Source organism: Rhinoraja longicauda, chromosome 6, assembly GCF_053455715.1.
Source record: "Rhinoraja longicauda isolate Sanriku21f chromosome 6, sRhiLon1.1, whole genome shotgun sequence".
NCBI classification, from domain to species: domain Eukaryota; kingdom Metazoa; phylum Chordata; class Chondrichthyes; order Rajiformes; family Arhynchobatidae; genus Rhinoraja; species Rhinoraja longicauda.
In genome coordinates, this window is record NC_135958.1 from 66742988 (window position 1) to 66757616 (window position 14629).

Below are 14629 nucleotides of genomic sequence, written 5' to 3' on the forward strand. Positions count from 1 at the left end.
TCATGGCTGTGGGCCCAGTATTTATTTATGCCTTTGAATTCATACACTTTACCAATCAGACATCATGCATTGAAATACGTGCAAATTAATCCGAATGTATTTCCTTGTTCCTTGCCATGCTTGTGCCTGTCCCCTCTACTGAAGTTGTTGTTATTGTCTTCCTTATCAACTGTCAGCCTCCCACCAGTCTCACTGCTGCATTGAATCCTGTCTCCCTGCCGATCTAGTTCAGACCCTCCATAGCCCCTGCAGACCAGCCCATCAGGACACTGGTTCCCACCAGTTCAGGTGCAACTCATCCCTCTTGTGCAGGTCACCTCCACCTCAGAGGAGATCCTAATGGTCCAAAAATCTGAATCCCTGTCCAATTCCGCAGACACACATTCATCTGTCCTATCTTCCTATTCCTACCCTCACTAGCATGTCGTACTGCCAGTAATCTGGAGATCGCTTCCCTTGAGGTCCTGATTTTTTAGCCTTGCAGAAACTCCCATATTTACTCTGCATATCCCCATCCCCTTTTCTGCTGAATAGACATGCACAGGTGACGTTAAAGAGCTACAGAAATTCACCAAGGGCTCAGATAAGGTGAATAGCCAGTCTTTCACAGGTAGGGCAGTCTAATAGTAGAGAGCATAGCTTTGAGGTAAAATAGAAAAGATTTTTGAAAAGGAACTGAGAGGCAAAAATTTTCACACAGATGGTGGTGGGTACATTACTAGCTGCCAGAGAAAGTATTTAAGGCAGGTAGAATATCAACATTTATAAGACATTTGGACAGGTACATTGATAGGAAAGGTTTAGAGGGATGTGGGGCAAATGCAGGCAAATGGGATGAGCTCAGTTAGGCAGCTTGATCGGCATGGACAGGTTGGGGCCGTTTCTGTGCTGCATGACTCTAGGGCGTTCTGACTCAGATCATGAGAATGATCTGTTAGATCACTGTCAACTGAAGCTCTAGTCAGGCTCTGAAACAACTCCTGCAGGTGCCACCAGCAATGAGGTTGCGTGGAGAGGGTGGAGGATGGGTGGAGGTTGGGTGGAGAGGGGGGGGGGGGGTGGGTGGCGGTTGAGGAGTGGGCGGAACGGAAGGGGTTAGGTGGAGGGGAGGGGAAGTTGGGTAGAGGTTGGGAGATAGTTGGAGTGGCTATGGGCTGGGTAGAGAGAGTAGGGGATGGGTGGAGCAGTTGAGGAGGGATTTTAATGTTCATGTACGGTGAAGGATATGTGGATGAAACGGTCCTTGCGCACAGGCTGTGAGTGTGTTCACATGGTCTAAACTAGCCTTCAGTTTCTAACTAGTGAAATATCACCAGGTTCTACAATGATCCCACACTCAGGAGACATCCAGATTAAAGTCATTACAATATGATAGAATTTTGTATTGAACTCAAGGGTAACCCAATTCATAGAGAATCTATAGTCCAAGTTCAAAAGATACATTGGCCATGGTAGTTTGGTAAATAATATTCACTAGTTCCATTTATTACATTCCTTACTTATGAGATTCCATACCATTTGTTTCTCCACATATCACCTGCCAGCCTTTTTATCTGCATCCTTTGCTGTCTCTGCTAGTAACCGTCTCTCAACTCCCCCTCTCCCCAGTCTCTCAACTTATCATCCGTCTCCTCACATAATTACACCTACCGTCTGTTAATCCATGTCTCAACCCTTCCTCTTACCTCGTTACTGGGTCTCCCCTCTCCACATGCAGGTCCCCAACCCAAAATGTTGCCTCTCCCTCTGCCTCCAAAAATGCTGTTTGTCCTGTTCAGTTCCTCCAGCAGTCTTCTGATTCAGATTGTTGTACCTTTTGTGTCTCTAATGTTCCAACTGTTTCCTGAGAGATAATTCTTTATAATGTAAGAACTGAGCAATAATGAAGAGAGATTTATTCACAGGTAATTGAAGGGTTTATGGATAAAATTAGACTAATGTGAAAGTATCACAAAATGCTGGAGTAACTCAGCAGGTCAGGCAGCATCTAGGAGAGAGGGAATGGGTGACGTTTCGGGTCGAGACCCTTCTTCAGACTGATGTCAAGGGGGCGGGACAAATTTTTTAATTTGTCTGATTTTTTTTCCCCTGGCATCAGTCTGAAGAATGGTCTCGACCCGAAAAGTTACCCATTCCCTCTCTCCTAGATGCTGCCTGACCTGCTGAGTTACTCCAGCATTTTGTGATTCCTTCGATTTGTACCAGCATCTGCAGTTATTTTCCTAGACTAATGTGAAAGGCTTATACATTCACCATAAAGGATAGTAAGCCCGAGGTTCATGAGAGTGTAAGGAAGCAGTAAAGTGTGACCAGAAATTTTGTAAAGTAGGAAATTGGGGGCAAATTGCTGGGCCTGCTGCCGCGTTGTTTCTCAGCAGTGATTGATTCTGATGCATCGATGCACTTTTGCAGGTGGACCAGATGGCTGCAGGGTTACTCGCCATTGGACTGGAGAGAGGAGACCGGCTGGGCATGTGGGGGCCAAACATGTACGAGTGGCTGGTGACTCAGCTGGCATCTGCACAAGCGGGCATCATAATGGTAAGCACAGGGACGTGCCTGGGGTTGTGCGCTGGCCTGATCCACATGGCGGAACGCTGTCACTGGCAAATGGGCAGGAAAAAGGATTGAACAGAGCGGAAAGAGGAGGTGAGAGTGGGGGGGGGGGGGCAAGGGTGGAGGGGGTGGGAGAGCAGAGTGAAGGAGGAAGGGGGTGAGGGAGGAGGGGCAATGGTTGAGGGGGTGATGGTGGAACGTGTGCGGGAGGAGGGGGCAAGGAATGAGAGGGTGTGGGTGGAGGGAGGAGGGGATGAGAGAAAAGGGGGCAAGGGTTGCGGAGGTGAGGGTGAGGGTGAGGGAGGAGGAGATGAGAGAGGAGGAGGTGAGAATATTTTTGAGCATGAAATATCCCTCCTGATTCTAAAGCTTGCTGAAGATTCAATTGGCAAAAGAACTGTTGCTGCCTAAAAATATTTTGCAAAGTTGAGGGGAGGGGGGTTAAGATGTTGTGAATGCTTAGCAGCATAACATGCTAGCTGAGAGAACTATTGCGAGTGAACACTATCTTTTCATAACTCTACTCTTTTGTGTTTCCTCCCAGGCTCAAATCAATCCGGCCTTCCAGGCACATGAATTGCAGTTTGTTCTGAAGAAGGTAAGGTGGGCTGTAATCAACGAAACATTTGTTTAAAAACACAAATTTTAGAGGAACCAATTCCTGCATCTGGGAAGGGAATAGATAGACAATCTTTCAGATTGGAACCCTTTCCGAGAGCCTAAACTCATGCCCAGACTCAAAACACAATCTGACGAAGAGTCCCGACACGAAATGCCGTCTGTCCATTTCCCTCCGCAGATGCTGCCAGACCCACTGAGTTCCTCCAGCACTTTGATTTTTGCTCAAGGTGGCCTACCTTGCCTGTTGGATCTTGGAAACCTTGACTAGGAAACAAACCTGTTCCCTCAATCGCTGTCGATATCTAGTTGGTCCAGTGTGCAGCAATTCATGCTGCCGCCACAGGGCGGCAGAGATCCAGTTCAGGTCTTGTCTGTGTGGAGTTTGTACGTTCTCCCTGTGAGAACTGTGAGAATTTACTGTATTAATTTATTTTTTGTGTAGTGTCTTTAAAAAAAAAATTCTATTCTGTTTGTAGTTTTAGCACAAACCGCAGGCATTGCCACTTTCATTTCACTGCACATCTTGTATGTGTATGTGACAAATAAAGTAGACTTGACTTGATTGCATGCGTTGCCCCCGGGTGCTCCAGTTTCCTCCCAAGTTCCAGTGGCACTCTGGTTAGTAGATTTATTACGATTGTGAATTGCCCCTTGTGGAGGGGATGGTGGGAGAATTAAGGGGAAATTAGCAAGCATGTGAGCGGGAATAGGTTACAGGGAGGTACGTGAGGGTATGGTCCTGGTGGGAGTGCCCTTGGGGCTGGCATTGAATCGGTGGGCTGAATGGCCTGTATTAAAGAAAACATGAATTCAACATATAGGTGAGAACATGTCTGGGGTCTGCTCACTTCCCACCAGCTGCTCTCCCTGCACACAGCTGGGCAAAGCTGCAGAGCCAGCAACTCTTTGCACATCTCCATCTGCAGCTCTCAACCTGCCTCTGATTCTGCCCCACATGGAGAGAGTTTAAAACAAACCTGAAATGTAAACACCCTCCTCGCGATCCCCTCATCCAACCCAGCTGCTCCATCCTTGCCATCTCCCCAGTGCCTTCCTGATCCAGACTCGCTGCCACACTGACTCCAGCTGCTTCAATAGACAATAGACAATAGACAATAGACAATAGACAATAGATAATAGGTGCAGGAGTAGGCCATTCAGCCCTTCGAGCCAGCACCGCCATTCAATGCGATCATGGCTGATCACTCTCAATCAGTACCCCGTTCCTGCCTTCTCCCCATACCCCCTCACTCCGCTATCCTTAAGAGCTCTATCCAGCTCTCTCTTGAAAGCATCCAACGAACTGGCCTCCACTGCCTTCTGAGGCAGAGAATTCCACACCTTCACCACTCTCTGACTGAAAAAGTTCTTCCTCAGCTCTGTTCTAAATGGCCTAACCCTTATTCTTAAACTGTGGCCCCTTGTTCTGGACTCCCCCAACATTGGGAACATGTTTCCTGCCTCTAATGTGTCCAATCCCCTAATTATCTTATATGTTTCAATAAGATTCCCTCTCATCCTTCTAAATTCCAGTGTATACAAGCCTAATTGCTCCAGCCTTTCAACATACGACAGTCCCGCCATTCCGGGAATTAACCTAGTGAACCTACGCTGCATGCCCTCAACACACTGAGTGCTCAGACCAAAAAGCCCTTGTGCCTGGGCGGTAGCTGAGAAGCCGTAACCGAGGGCCACAGGATCTGTTGGCAGCAGGCTGGTTCGTCCTGGTGACGTTTCTGGGCCAGTCTCACTCCTTCTCCCCCAGCAATATGACTTTTCTATACATTGTCACTGAAAACCTCCAGCTCTGTAACCTCTATGGACTGGTGATGTACCATCCCGATCAGGAACAGCTTCTTCCCAACAGCCATCAGGCTATGAAAATCTACAAATAACCTCTGAACGACATACACCCTAGATATTTCTTTTTTTTCTAGAAATATACATATAGAAATATACACACACACATATATGCATGCTGAACTTTTTTCTCTCATTTATGATATTGTTTACAATACTATGTTTACATATTCTGTTGTGCTGCTGCAAGTAAGAATTTCACTGTTCTGTCTGGGACATATGACAATAAAACACTATTGACTTGACTCTTGACCTCTGAACTAAAGCTCCCACACTCGCCTATCATTTACAACTGGGGCCCATTTTACTGGCTGTGCAGTACGACTGTGTTCCTGCATTCGACACCAACACCATTGTCAAGTTTGCAGACGACATAACGGTGATCGGTCTGATCACCAACAGTGATTAAACAAACTACAGAGCGGAGGTGCAGAACCTGGCGGACTGGTGATCAGATAACAACCTGTCCCTAAACACCTCCAAGACCAAGGAGCTGATCATCAACTTCCGTAAGTCACACAACTGGGAATACGCTCCGATCTTTATCAATGGGGACAGTGTGGAGAGAGTGTCCAGCTTCAAATTTCTGGGCACTCACATTTCGGAGGACCTCATATGGTCCACTAACACCGCTGCGCTGGTCAAGAAGGCGCAGCAACGACTGTTCTACCTGAGAACACTGAAAAAGTCTAGTCTGCCCCAACAGCTGCTGACAACCTTCTACCGCTGCACCATAGAGAGCATCCTAACGCATGGCATCCCTGTGTGGTATCTCAGCTGCACGGAGGCTGAGAGGAGAGCTCTTCAGCGGGTAGTCTATAGAGCTCAGAAGACTATCGGAACACAGCTACCAGCCTTGGAGGGCATCTACAATGCCTCAGAAAAGCCAACAGCATCCACAAAGACTCCTCACACCCCTGCAACAGTCTGTTCGAACTTCTACCATCGGGCAGACGCTACAAGGCCTTCTACGCCCGCACCTCCAGACTCAGGAACAGCTTCATCCCCAGGGCCATAGCTGCTATGAACCGGTCCTGCTGAGCCGGATGGTCACATCGCACAGCGAACCAGCACAGACCTACTTGCACTTCATTCTGTTTTAAAACTGTTTCTAATTTTATTTCATTGGGTTGTCTAAATTTATACTGAATAACTAATTAATTTATTGCATCGTATGGGAGGCGCATTCCCAATCTCGTTGTACCCCTCCCTGTACAATGACAATAAAGATATATTGTATTGTAAGTGATGGTTGTGAACCCTGCAGCCTGGGACAGTGATGGTTCTGCTGTGTCTGATCTCCCTTCCCTGTGGGCAGTACCGATGACTGTGCTGCCCAATGCCCTCTGAGCTTCGCAAATTCTCTGGTGATATGGACCTCTTCACGTGTCTATTTCTCTCCACAGGTTGGTTGTAAGGCACTGGTCTGCCCCATGGCCTTTAAAACCCAAAGGTACTACGACATTCTGAAGCAGAGCTGTCCTGAGCTGGAGAAGGCCACTCCAGGAGATCTCCAGAGTGCCAGGTAACACTGCTCATAGGACATGGTGGCCTGGGATGGGCACAGTCTCCGACCACCATGGTTTGAGAAGGTCCAGATCTGTTCCCTCCTGATCAGTGACTGATTGTTGGCATGGTGGCGCAGTGGTAGAATTGCTGCCCACGGCACCAGAGACCCGGGTTCGATCCTGACTATGGGTACTGTCTGTACAGAGTTTGTATGTTTTCCATGTGAATGTGTGGGTTTTCTCCGGGTGTTCCCGTTTCCTCCCACACTCCAAAGACGTACAGGTTTGTAGGTTAATTGGCTTTGATAAAATTGTAAACTGGCCCTAGCGTGCTAGTGTACATGGTGATTGCTGGTTGGCGTGGACTCAGTGGGCCAAAAGGCCTGTTTGCATGTTGTATCTCTAAAGTCTATAAAGTCTAAAGACAGGCGACTTTAGTCCACGCCAACCAGCAATCACCATGTACACCAGCACACTAGGGAGGGTTTAGAGGCATATGGGCCAAATACAGACAAATGGGGCTAGCCCAGCATGCCAACTTAGTCAGCTTAAACAAGGTGAGTTAAAGGACCTATTTCCGCACAGCTGTATAGCTCCATGAATCTATGACTAAAACAACACAGACCAGACTTGTGCTCTGTGCTAATGTCACAGGATGATCTAGAGTAGAACTGGCCAGAACTGTTATAAAGAGAGAGCAAGGTACCTCATGCTGCAGAATTAAAACCCAAGTCTTGAACCACTCTGTAACTTGCGGCACTTCCTCAGCACAACCATAAGAGATGCAACCCCTGTCCTTTCTTTCCCACCATCCAGCGATCCAATCATTCTTCCCTGGAGATGCTGCCATTCACTTGCATATCCTCCAGTCCAAGGTACAGGTCGTTCTTTCATAACGCTTGGCTTCCCCAAGGTGAATTGAATATAACACCAGTAATAAATTAAGGGAAACACAAAGAACTTCAGTTACTGATTTGCTAAAAGACTCACAAAGACTCCAACTGATGGAGTAATTCAGTGGGTCTTTACTATGTAGGCACAAAAATAGAAACATAGAAAATAGGTGCAGGAGGAGGCCATTCGGCCCTTCGTGCCAGCACCACCATTCATTGTGATCATGGCTGATCATCCACAATCGGTAACCTGTGCCCAACTTCTCCCTATATCCCTTGATTCCACTAGCCCCCTATCTAACTCTCTCTTAAATTCATCCAGTGATTTTGCCTCCACTGCCCTCTGTGGCAGAGAATTCCACAAATTCACAACTCTCTGGGTGAAAAAGTTCCTTTGCACCTCAGTTTTAAATGGCCTCCCCTTTATTCTAAGACTGTGGCCGCTGGTTCTGGACTCCCCCAACATTGGGAACATTTTTCCTGCATTTAGCTTGTCCAGTCCTTTTATAATTTTACATGTCTCTATAAGATCCCCTCTCATCCTTCTAAACTCCAGTGAATACAAGCCTAGTCTTTTCAATCTTTCCTCATATGCAGGTCCCGCCATCCCCGGGATCAATCTTGTGAACCTACGCTGCACTGCCTCAATTACAATGGATGTCCTTCCTTGTAATTTGCTATTGAAAAGATTTCTTTCTAAATTCAAGCAGAGAAAATAACTTTGTTCTTGCATGTTGAAACTCTCTAGCCCCCAACCCTTCTCCCCCATTGACAGTTGCTTTGTGCTTGTTCAGCCTCCCAGACCTCAAGACAGTCATTATGATCGGAGGCAAGCCCCCAGGAACACTCAGCTTCGAGGAGGTGAATCAGGCAGCTTCCAGCAGTCACCGCGAGCAACTGTTAAATGTGCAGAAGAAAATTTCCTTTGATGATCCAGTGAATATCCTATTTACTTCGGTAAGCAAGCTTCAGTTTCATACTTTAGACTGGGCTAAACAATTTATATAAAACTGATGTATGCACTGCGAGTGGCGATGTTTTTAATGGAGTGGATAGAGGGGTGTTGGCTTGTTGGTGGCAATGCAAGAAAAGAGGATCATCAAAGAACTTGGTTTACTAAGAGTAGAAAAGGTTTAGATGATGTTGACAGGGGGGTTTCCTTCATTTATGTCCAGGTCATGGGATTCAAGGCAAGACCAATATTGCTCATCTCACTCGCACTGAGACAGAGGCGCTGTAGAAAGTGTACAGTCGGGATGCCTCACAGCTTGATTTGGGAACAACTCTGCCCAAGAACGCAAGAAATTTCACAGATTTGTAGACATAGCCCAGTCCATCATGCAGACCAGACTTCCCACTATTGACTCCACCTATACTTCACGCTGCCTCAGAAAAGCAGCCAACATAATCAAAGGCTTGTCCCACTCGGTACTTCTTTCTTCTCCGTGCTCCCACCCGGAAGAAGGAACAGCAGCTTGAAAGTAGGCACCACTAGTAGGCTTTCGAAGAACTCTGTCACTGGGATAACGGCCGACCACACCTGCTGAAAAATTCTCCACATTCTTTCGGCCATCTCAGAAATTAGAACAAATGTTAAACAAAGGTTTGACTCGATAAACTGCAGATATTGGAATCTAGAGCAAAACATAAAGTGCTGGAGGATCTCCGTGGGTCAGGCAGCGACCATGAAGAGTGTTTCAGGTTGGGATCCTGTCTCAGACTAGCAAGATGGCAGTGAAGCCAAGTGGTGAGGAAAGACACATGGATGTTGTGGTGAGTCTGAAGAAGAGGCCTGACCCGCTGAGTTCCTCCAGCACTTTGTGGTTTAAACAAATGTTTATTCGAATAGCTGGTTTCAACAACATTACTTATGAAGGGAACTTGTGACATTGAAGCTTTTGGAAGTGCAGTTGCTTGTTATACTATCTTCACATCAATGTTCGCTCAGTGAGTAACTTGTGCAACATGTTGGAATTTGGAATCTCTGGGGCTTCCGTCTCTTGAGAAGTGTAGAGGCTGTCAATTGCAAATTTTTATTGTACACTCAAAAATAATGCACCTTATTCTGGAGGTTTATTGTGTATATTTCTACCTTTTCAGGATCTTTGTACTTTGTAAATTGTTCATTTTTCCAAGCAAGAATAACTGTTAAACTGCAGCAGAGTGATCTCACTAATTGTCAATCAGCATTACGTCAGTTTCCTCTGAGATCATAAAATTCGAGGCCCTGACATATACAATGCGTAATGGATTGTGTCTGTTTAAACAGATACATCCATCTAACGGTGGCTGTCCTTGCACTGACTGGAAGAATCAGTGAGATTCGAAGCACCAGGGTCTAGTGTAAATGTGCACTGTCAAAAACAGAATGTCAGACCATCTCGCTGGGGTCCTCAGGATTTGGAATGCACAGTGTCTCATGACCTGAATGTGGATTAATTATCCTGAGTGAGCAACAATATATTTTTAAAGTATTTTGTTAGACGACTGTACTCTGTAAATCCATGTATCCCCGGTACAGTAAACAAGTTTTTCATTTGCCATCAGCCATCTTTCAATCAGGTGCTGTTCAGTCCACCATCTAAACAGACAGACGTCTGTGATCCTGATGGTGCATACAAGATCTGCCCATGCAACACGTGTGTGGTGTGATTAACACTGCTCAACATGGCACACTCGTGAACATAAAGGAAAGGTCCACTGCTGGCAGCAGATTAGTAACAGATTCCATGTCAAGAAATATCTCTGCAACTTACTGTGCATGTTTGTGCTTTCTCCAGGGCACCACAGGAAAGCCCAAAGGAGCTACCCTCAGCCACCATAATCTAGTCAATAATGCCCGTTTCCTTGGATACCGAATGGGCTACAGTTGGCGGGTGAGTTCACACGGTTTGCCAGCATTAACTTTACATGGTGATGTCTCTTTATGAAAATCCTTACTCCGTTTTGGGTGGCACATTTTAAATATTATTTTAAAATATATATATAGACATTCCTTTGAAATATGCCGCAGCTAGTTTCAGCAGGGGCATTGCTGCTGGTGGATTCTACGGAGATACTCTCATTGGGGGATTCACTACACGACACCACCGGCCACTCCTGATAAGAGATGTTTTTTCCTGCCATTGTTGGCTTCCAAAGAGGCTCCCAAGGGAATGCTCCAAATGGAGGGAACAATAGGGGCATTGCTGGGAGTGAACTTCATAATGTTGCTGCATTGGTGTCCCACGTTGCTGCATTGGAGTGCAGTGTGTTTGGTTGCTGAGTCCATAGGGCCTTTGCTGAGCATTAATAGGGATGCTACATTAATGGGTTCTATAGAGTGCTGTACTAGTCAGTCTTGCAGTGGTGGATTTTGTAATGGGTGCAGCAGTATGTTCTGGGATGTAATCTCAATTAGTTCTATAGAGTCATAGTCATAGAGTGATACATTGTGGAAACAGGCCCTTCGGGCCAACATGCCCACACAGGCCAACAATGTCCCAGCAACTCTAGTCCCACTTGCCTGCGCTTGGTCCACATCTCTCCAAACCTGTCCTATCCATGTACCTGTCTAACTGTCTCTTAAACGATGGGATAGTCCAGGCTTCAACTACCTCCTCTGGCGGCAGCTTGTTCCATACACCCACCACCCTTTGTCGAATGCCTTACTGAAATCCATGTGCACAACATCTACAGCTCTGCCCTCATCGACCTTTTTGGTCACATCTTCAAAAAAATCAATCAGATTTGTGAGACACGACCTCCCAGGTACAATACCATGCTGACTATCCCTAATCAGCCCTTGCCCATCCAAATACCTGTATAACCTATTCCTCAGAATATTCTCTAGTAACTTTCCAACGCAGATGTTAAGCTCACCTGCTGCCAGTTCTCAGCATTTTCCCATCTTGTAAAGAGACACAACATTTGCCACCTTCCAGTCTTCCAACACCTCTCCTGTATTTACGGACAACTTGTAAATTTCAACCAGGGCTCCCGCAATTTCCTCTCTAGTTTCCCGCAATGCCCTTGGATATATCTGATCAGGCCCTGCAGATTTGTCTACCTTCAAACACGACGGTACCTTCAGTACTTCTTCGACGGTAACACTGACTGCTCTCAAGACACTTCCATTGACTGCCCCGTTCCCCCGTCCTACTGTCTTTCTCCTCGGTAAATACAAAGTAGAAATACTCATTGAGGGCCTTGCCCATCTCCTGTGGCTCCACACAGAGGTGACCGCTTTGATTCCTGAGAGGTCCCACTCTCTCTCTAGTCACCCTTTTCCCCCTTATGAATTTATAAAATCTTTTAGGTTTCTCCTTTATGCTATCCGCCAGAGCTATCTCCTGGCCCCTTTTTGCCCTTCTGATCTCCTTTTTCAGTTTACTCCTTAGTTCCCGAAACTCCTCCAAGGACGCGCTTGATCCCAGCTGCCTATACCTGTCGCATACATCCTTCTTGTTGCTGAACTAGTGTTTTCTCCAGGGAAGTGGTTATTCTGTGTGGGTGCTACAGTGATGGGTTTTATAGGGCCGCCAACCTTGAGTTCCTCAGGGTTGTTGAAGCTTTAGTTTAGAGATACAGCGCGGAAACAGGCCCATCGGCCCACCGAGTCCACATCGACCAGCGATCCCCGCACACTAACAATATCTTACACACACTAAGGACAACTTACATTTACACCAAGCCAATCAACCTACAAACATGTACGTCTTTGGAGTGTGGGAGGAAACCGAAGATATCGGAGAAAACCCAAGGAAGACACAGGGAGAAGGTACAAACTCCGTACAGACAGCACCCGTAGTCAGGATCGAACCTGGAACTCTGACACTGTAAGGCAGTACCTCTACCGCTACTGTCCTATTGAAGGACAAATGTGCAAGTTTGTAATTAGGATTGCATTAATTTTACAATAGAACGAAGCGAGACAATTTTAAAAAGCCCTTTGGAGCAAAACTGTAATCCTACGGTAAATATTAAGTCTTGAAACAGTCAATACTTCCAATTTCTGAACAATATATTCAAAGAAAAGTCAGTTTTATTAATGAGATATAATCACGATCAAATTGCTTGACAAGTAAAATGACTACTTTTCTCTGTAATTGGTGGAGCTTTGACACCGTACCTCAGAAATTAACCATTTCTGAATTGCTTGTTCCTGTTTAATTAATAAGTCTGTAGGCGTGATCTAGTTTCCATTTAAGAATACACTGCGTTGTAATACAAGGGAATGGTGCCCCAAGGTTCATTTAGTCAGTCACAAGCAGCAATTGCATTGAATAATATTCCTACATTAAAAGGACAGTAGATTCTTCGAAGATACCGCAATTCTCTGAGGAATCTTTGACTGCCTTGGCCCGACAGAGTATTCAAAATCCTCCTTTATCTTGCTCCTTCCAATTTGAATCCGAAATCCCAGAACAACACAGATTGAAAATAACAGGTGGAATAAAACAGTACTGAACAGTTTATTGGCTGTTGAAGACTATTCAAATTTATATTAAAATTCTAGTAGATGGGTCTCAAACCTTTTGTCTCAGTTTTTCTTGAGCGGCTTTAGCCACGAAGCAGATATTTGCTCAAGCATTAATCGCCGGGCTTCAAGGCCGTTTCTTTAGTGTGCTGGTGCCAGGAAAATCTGGGAAATTCCAGAAAATGGCTTCAGTCCCACAGTTTGATCTGCCCGTCCCAACCACATGATGTGATGACTTTGGAGGTTTCATGGGGGTGCCAGAGAGCGCTGAAGCACACCTTGTCGTACAGTTTGGTCGTCTTCCAGTCCCAGATGTTCAGCTTTCCATCGACGTCTCCTGAAGCAACATAGCTCATATCAGGAGAAAAATCCACCTGACAGGCATAACCAGCCATCATGTGGCCCTTGAAGATCTTCTTCTTGTTCAGTCAGAATCTGTTTTGAGCTCGTCTGTTCTATAGTGGTGCTGTCTGGAGTTGTACAGTCGGGTCCAATGGGGACACTATGTAGCTGGATCCTATAGGAATGCTGTTTTGTTGGGTCATATGAAAGCATTGTTGAGTTCTATAACACCATTGCATTGTCGAGCCCTTTAATGGATGCTGCCTTGTAGAGTTATGTAGGTAATACTTTATAGAGATTCTGCATTAGTTGATTTTATGCAGGTTTGATGGAATCTATAAAGTTACTTGCATTGATGGGTCATCAGAGACATGGTATTGGTGGATTCTAGTGGGATGATTAGTGCACTGTAGCAATAACACACTGCTAATTCCATAGATTGGTGCATGTAGGGGTGTCATGGTGATATAATAAGTAGAAGTAGAAGTGGATTGTAGAACGCCGCATTGTTGGGTTTTTAGGTGTGCGACATTGTTGTACATTGTTGCTGCGTTGGTGTGCACTCTAGGTATATCATTGTTTGCTTATATAAGTGATCCACACTGAAGGTTTCTATAAAGAAAGCAGAGGTGTACAGGATGCTGCATTGATGATCTCCAGGAGTTCCTGCACTGATGGATCTACAGGTTGGCTGCTTTTATGATGTGTAATGGAATACTGCATTGGTGATTTCCACAAGAGTGCTGCATTGATGAGTTCTCTCTGGACCACGGCACTGGAGAGTTCTTAAGGGTTGCTGTAAAGGTAATGTCCATAAAGTGTGCTTCATTTTGTTCTGAATTAGTGTTGTGATGGAGAATTGAGTAGGCATATGGCCTTTTATGGCTTCCACGTTGGCGGGCTCTTTTCACAGGTGTTGCTGCATTGATGCATTCTATTGTAAATGCATGGAAACATAGAAGCATAGAAAATAGGTGCAGGAGGAGGCCATTTGGCTCTTCGAGCCAGCACCGCCATTCATTGTGATCATGGCTGATCATCCACAATCAGTAACCCGTGCCTGCCTTCTTCCCAGATATCTCCCTTGATTCCGCTAGCTCCTTGAGTTCTATCTAACTCTCTTTTAAATTCATCCAGTAAATTGGCCTCCACTGTCTATCTGTGGCAGAGAATTCCACAAATTCACAACTCTCTGGGTGAAAACGTTTTTTCTCATCTCAGTTTTAAATGGCCTTCTCTTTATTCTTAGACTGTGGCCCCTGGTTCTGGACCCCCGCAACATTGGGAACATTTTTCCTGTATCTAGCTTGTCCAGTCCTTTCATAATTGATACGTTTCTATAAGATCCCCTCTTATCCTTCTAAATTCCGGTGAATACAAGCCCAGTCTTT

At 45.7% G+C, this 14629-nt stretch overlaps 1 protein-coding gene across 2 annotated transcripts in view; it reads left to right on the plus strand.

The window, feature by feature from the left end:
* acsf2 (acyl-CoA synthetase family member 2) overlaps window positions 1-14629 on the plus strand; it is a 100153-nt gene that overhangs the window by 31277 nt on the left and 54247 nt on the right. For both annotated transcript variants that reach the window (XM_078401222.1, XM_078401223.1), the window contains 5 exons: window positions 2413-2541; window positions 3101-3154; window positions 6444-6562; window positions 8233-8395; window positions 10219-10314. In XM_078401222.1, the coding sequence (XP_078257348.1) occupies window positions 2413-2541; window positions 3101-3154; window positions 6444-6562; window positions 8233-8395; window positions 10219-10314 (561 nt within the window). The remainder of the gene's footprint in view (window positions 1-2412; window positions 2542-3100; window positions 3155-6443; window positions 6563-8232; window positions 8396-10218; window positions 10315-14629) is intronic.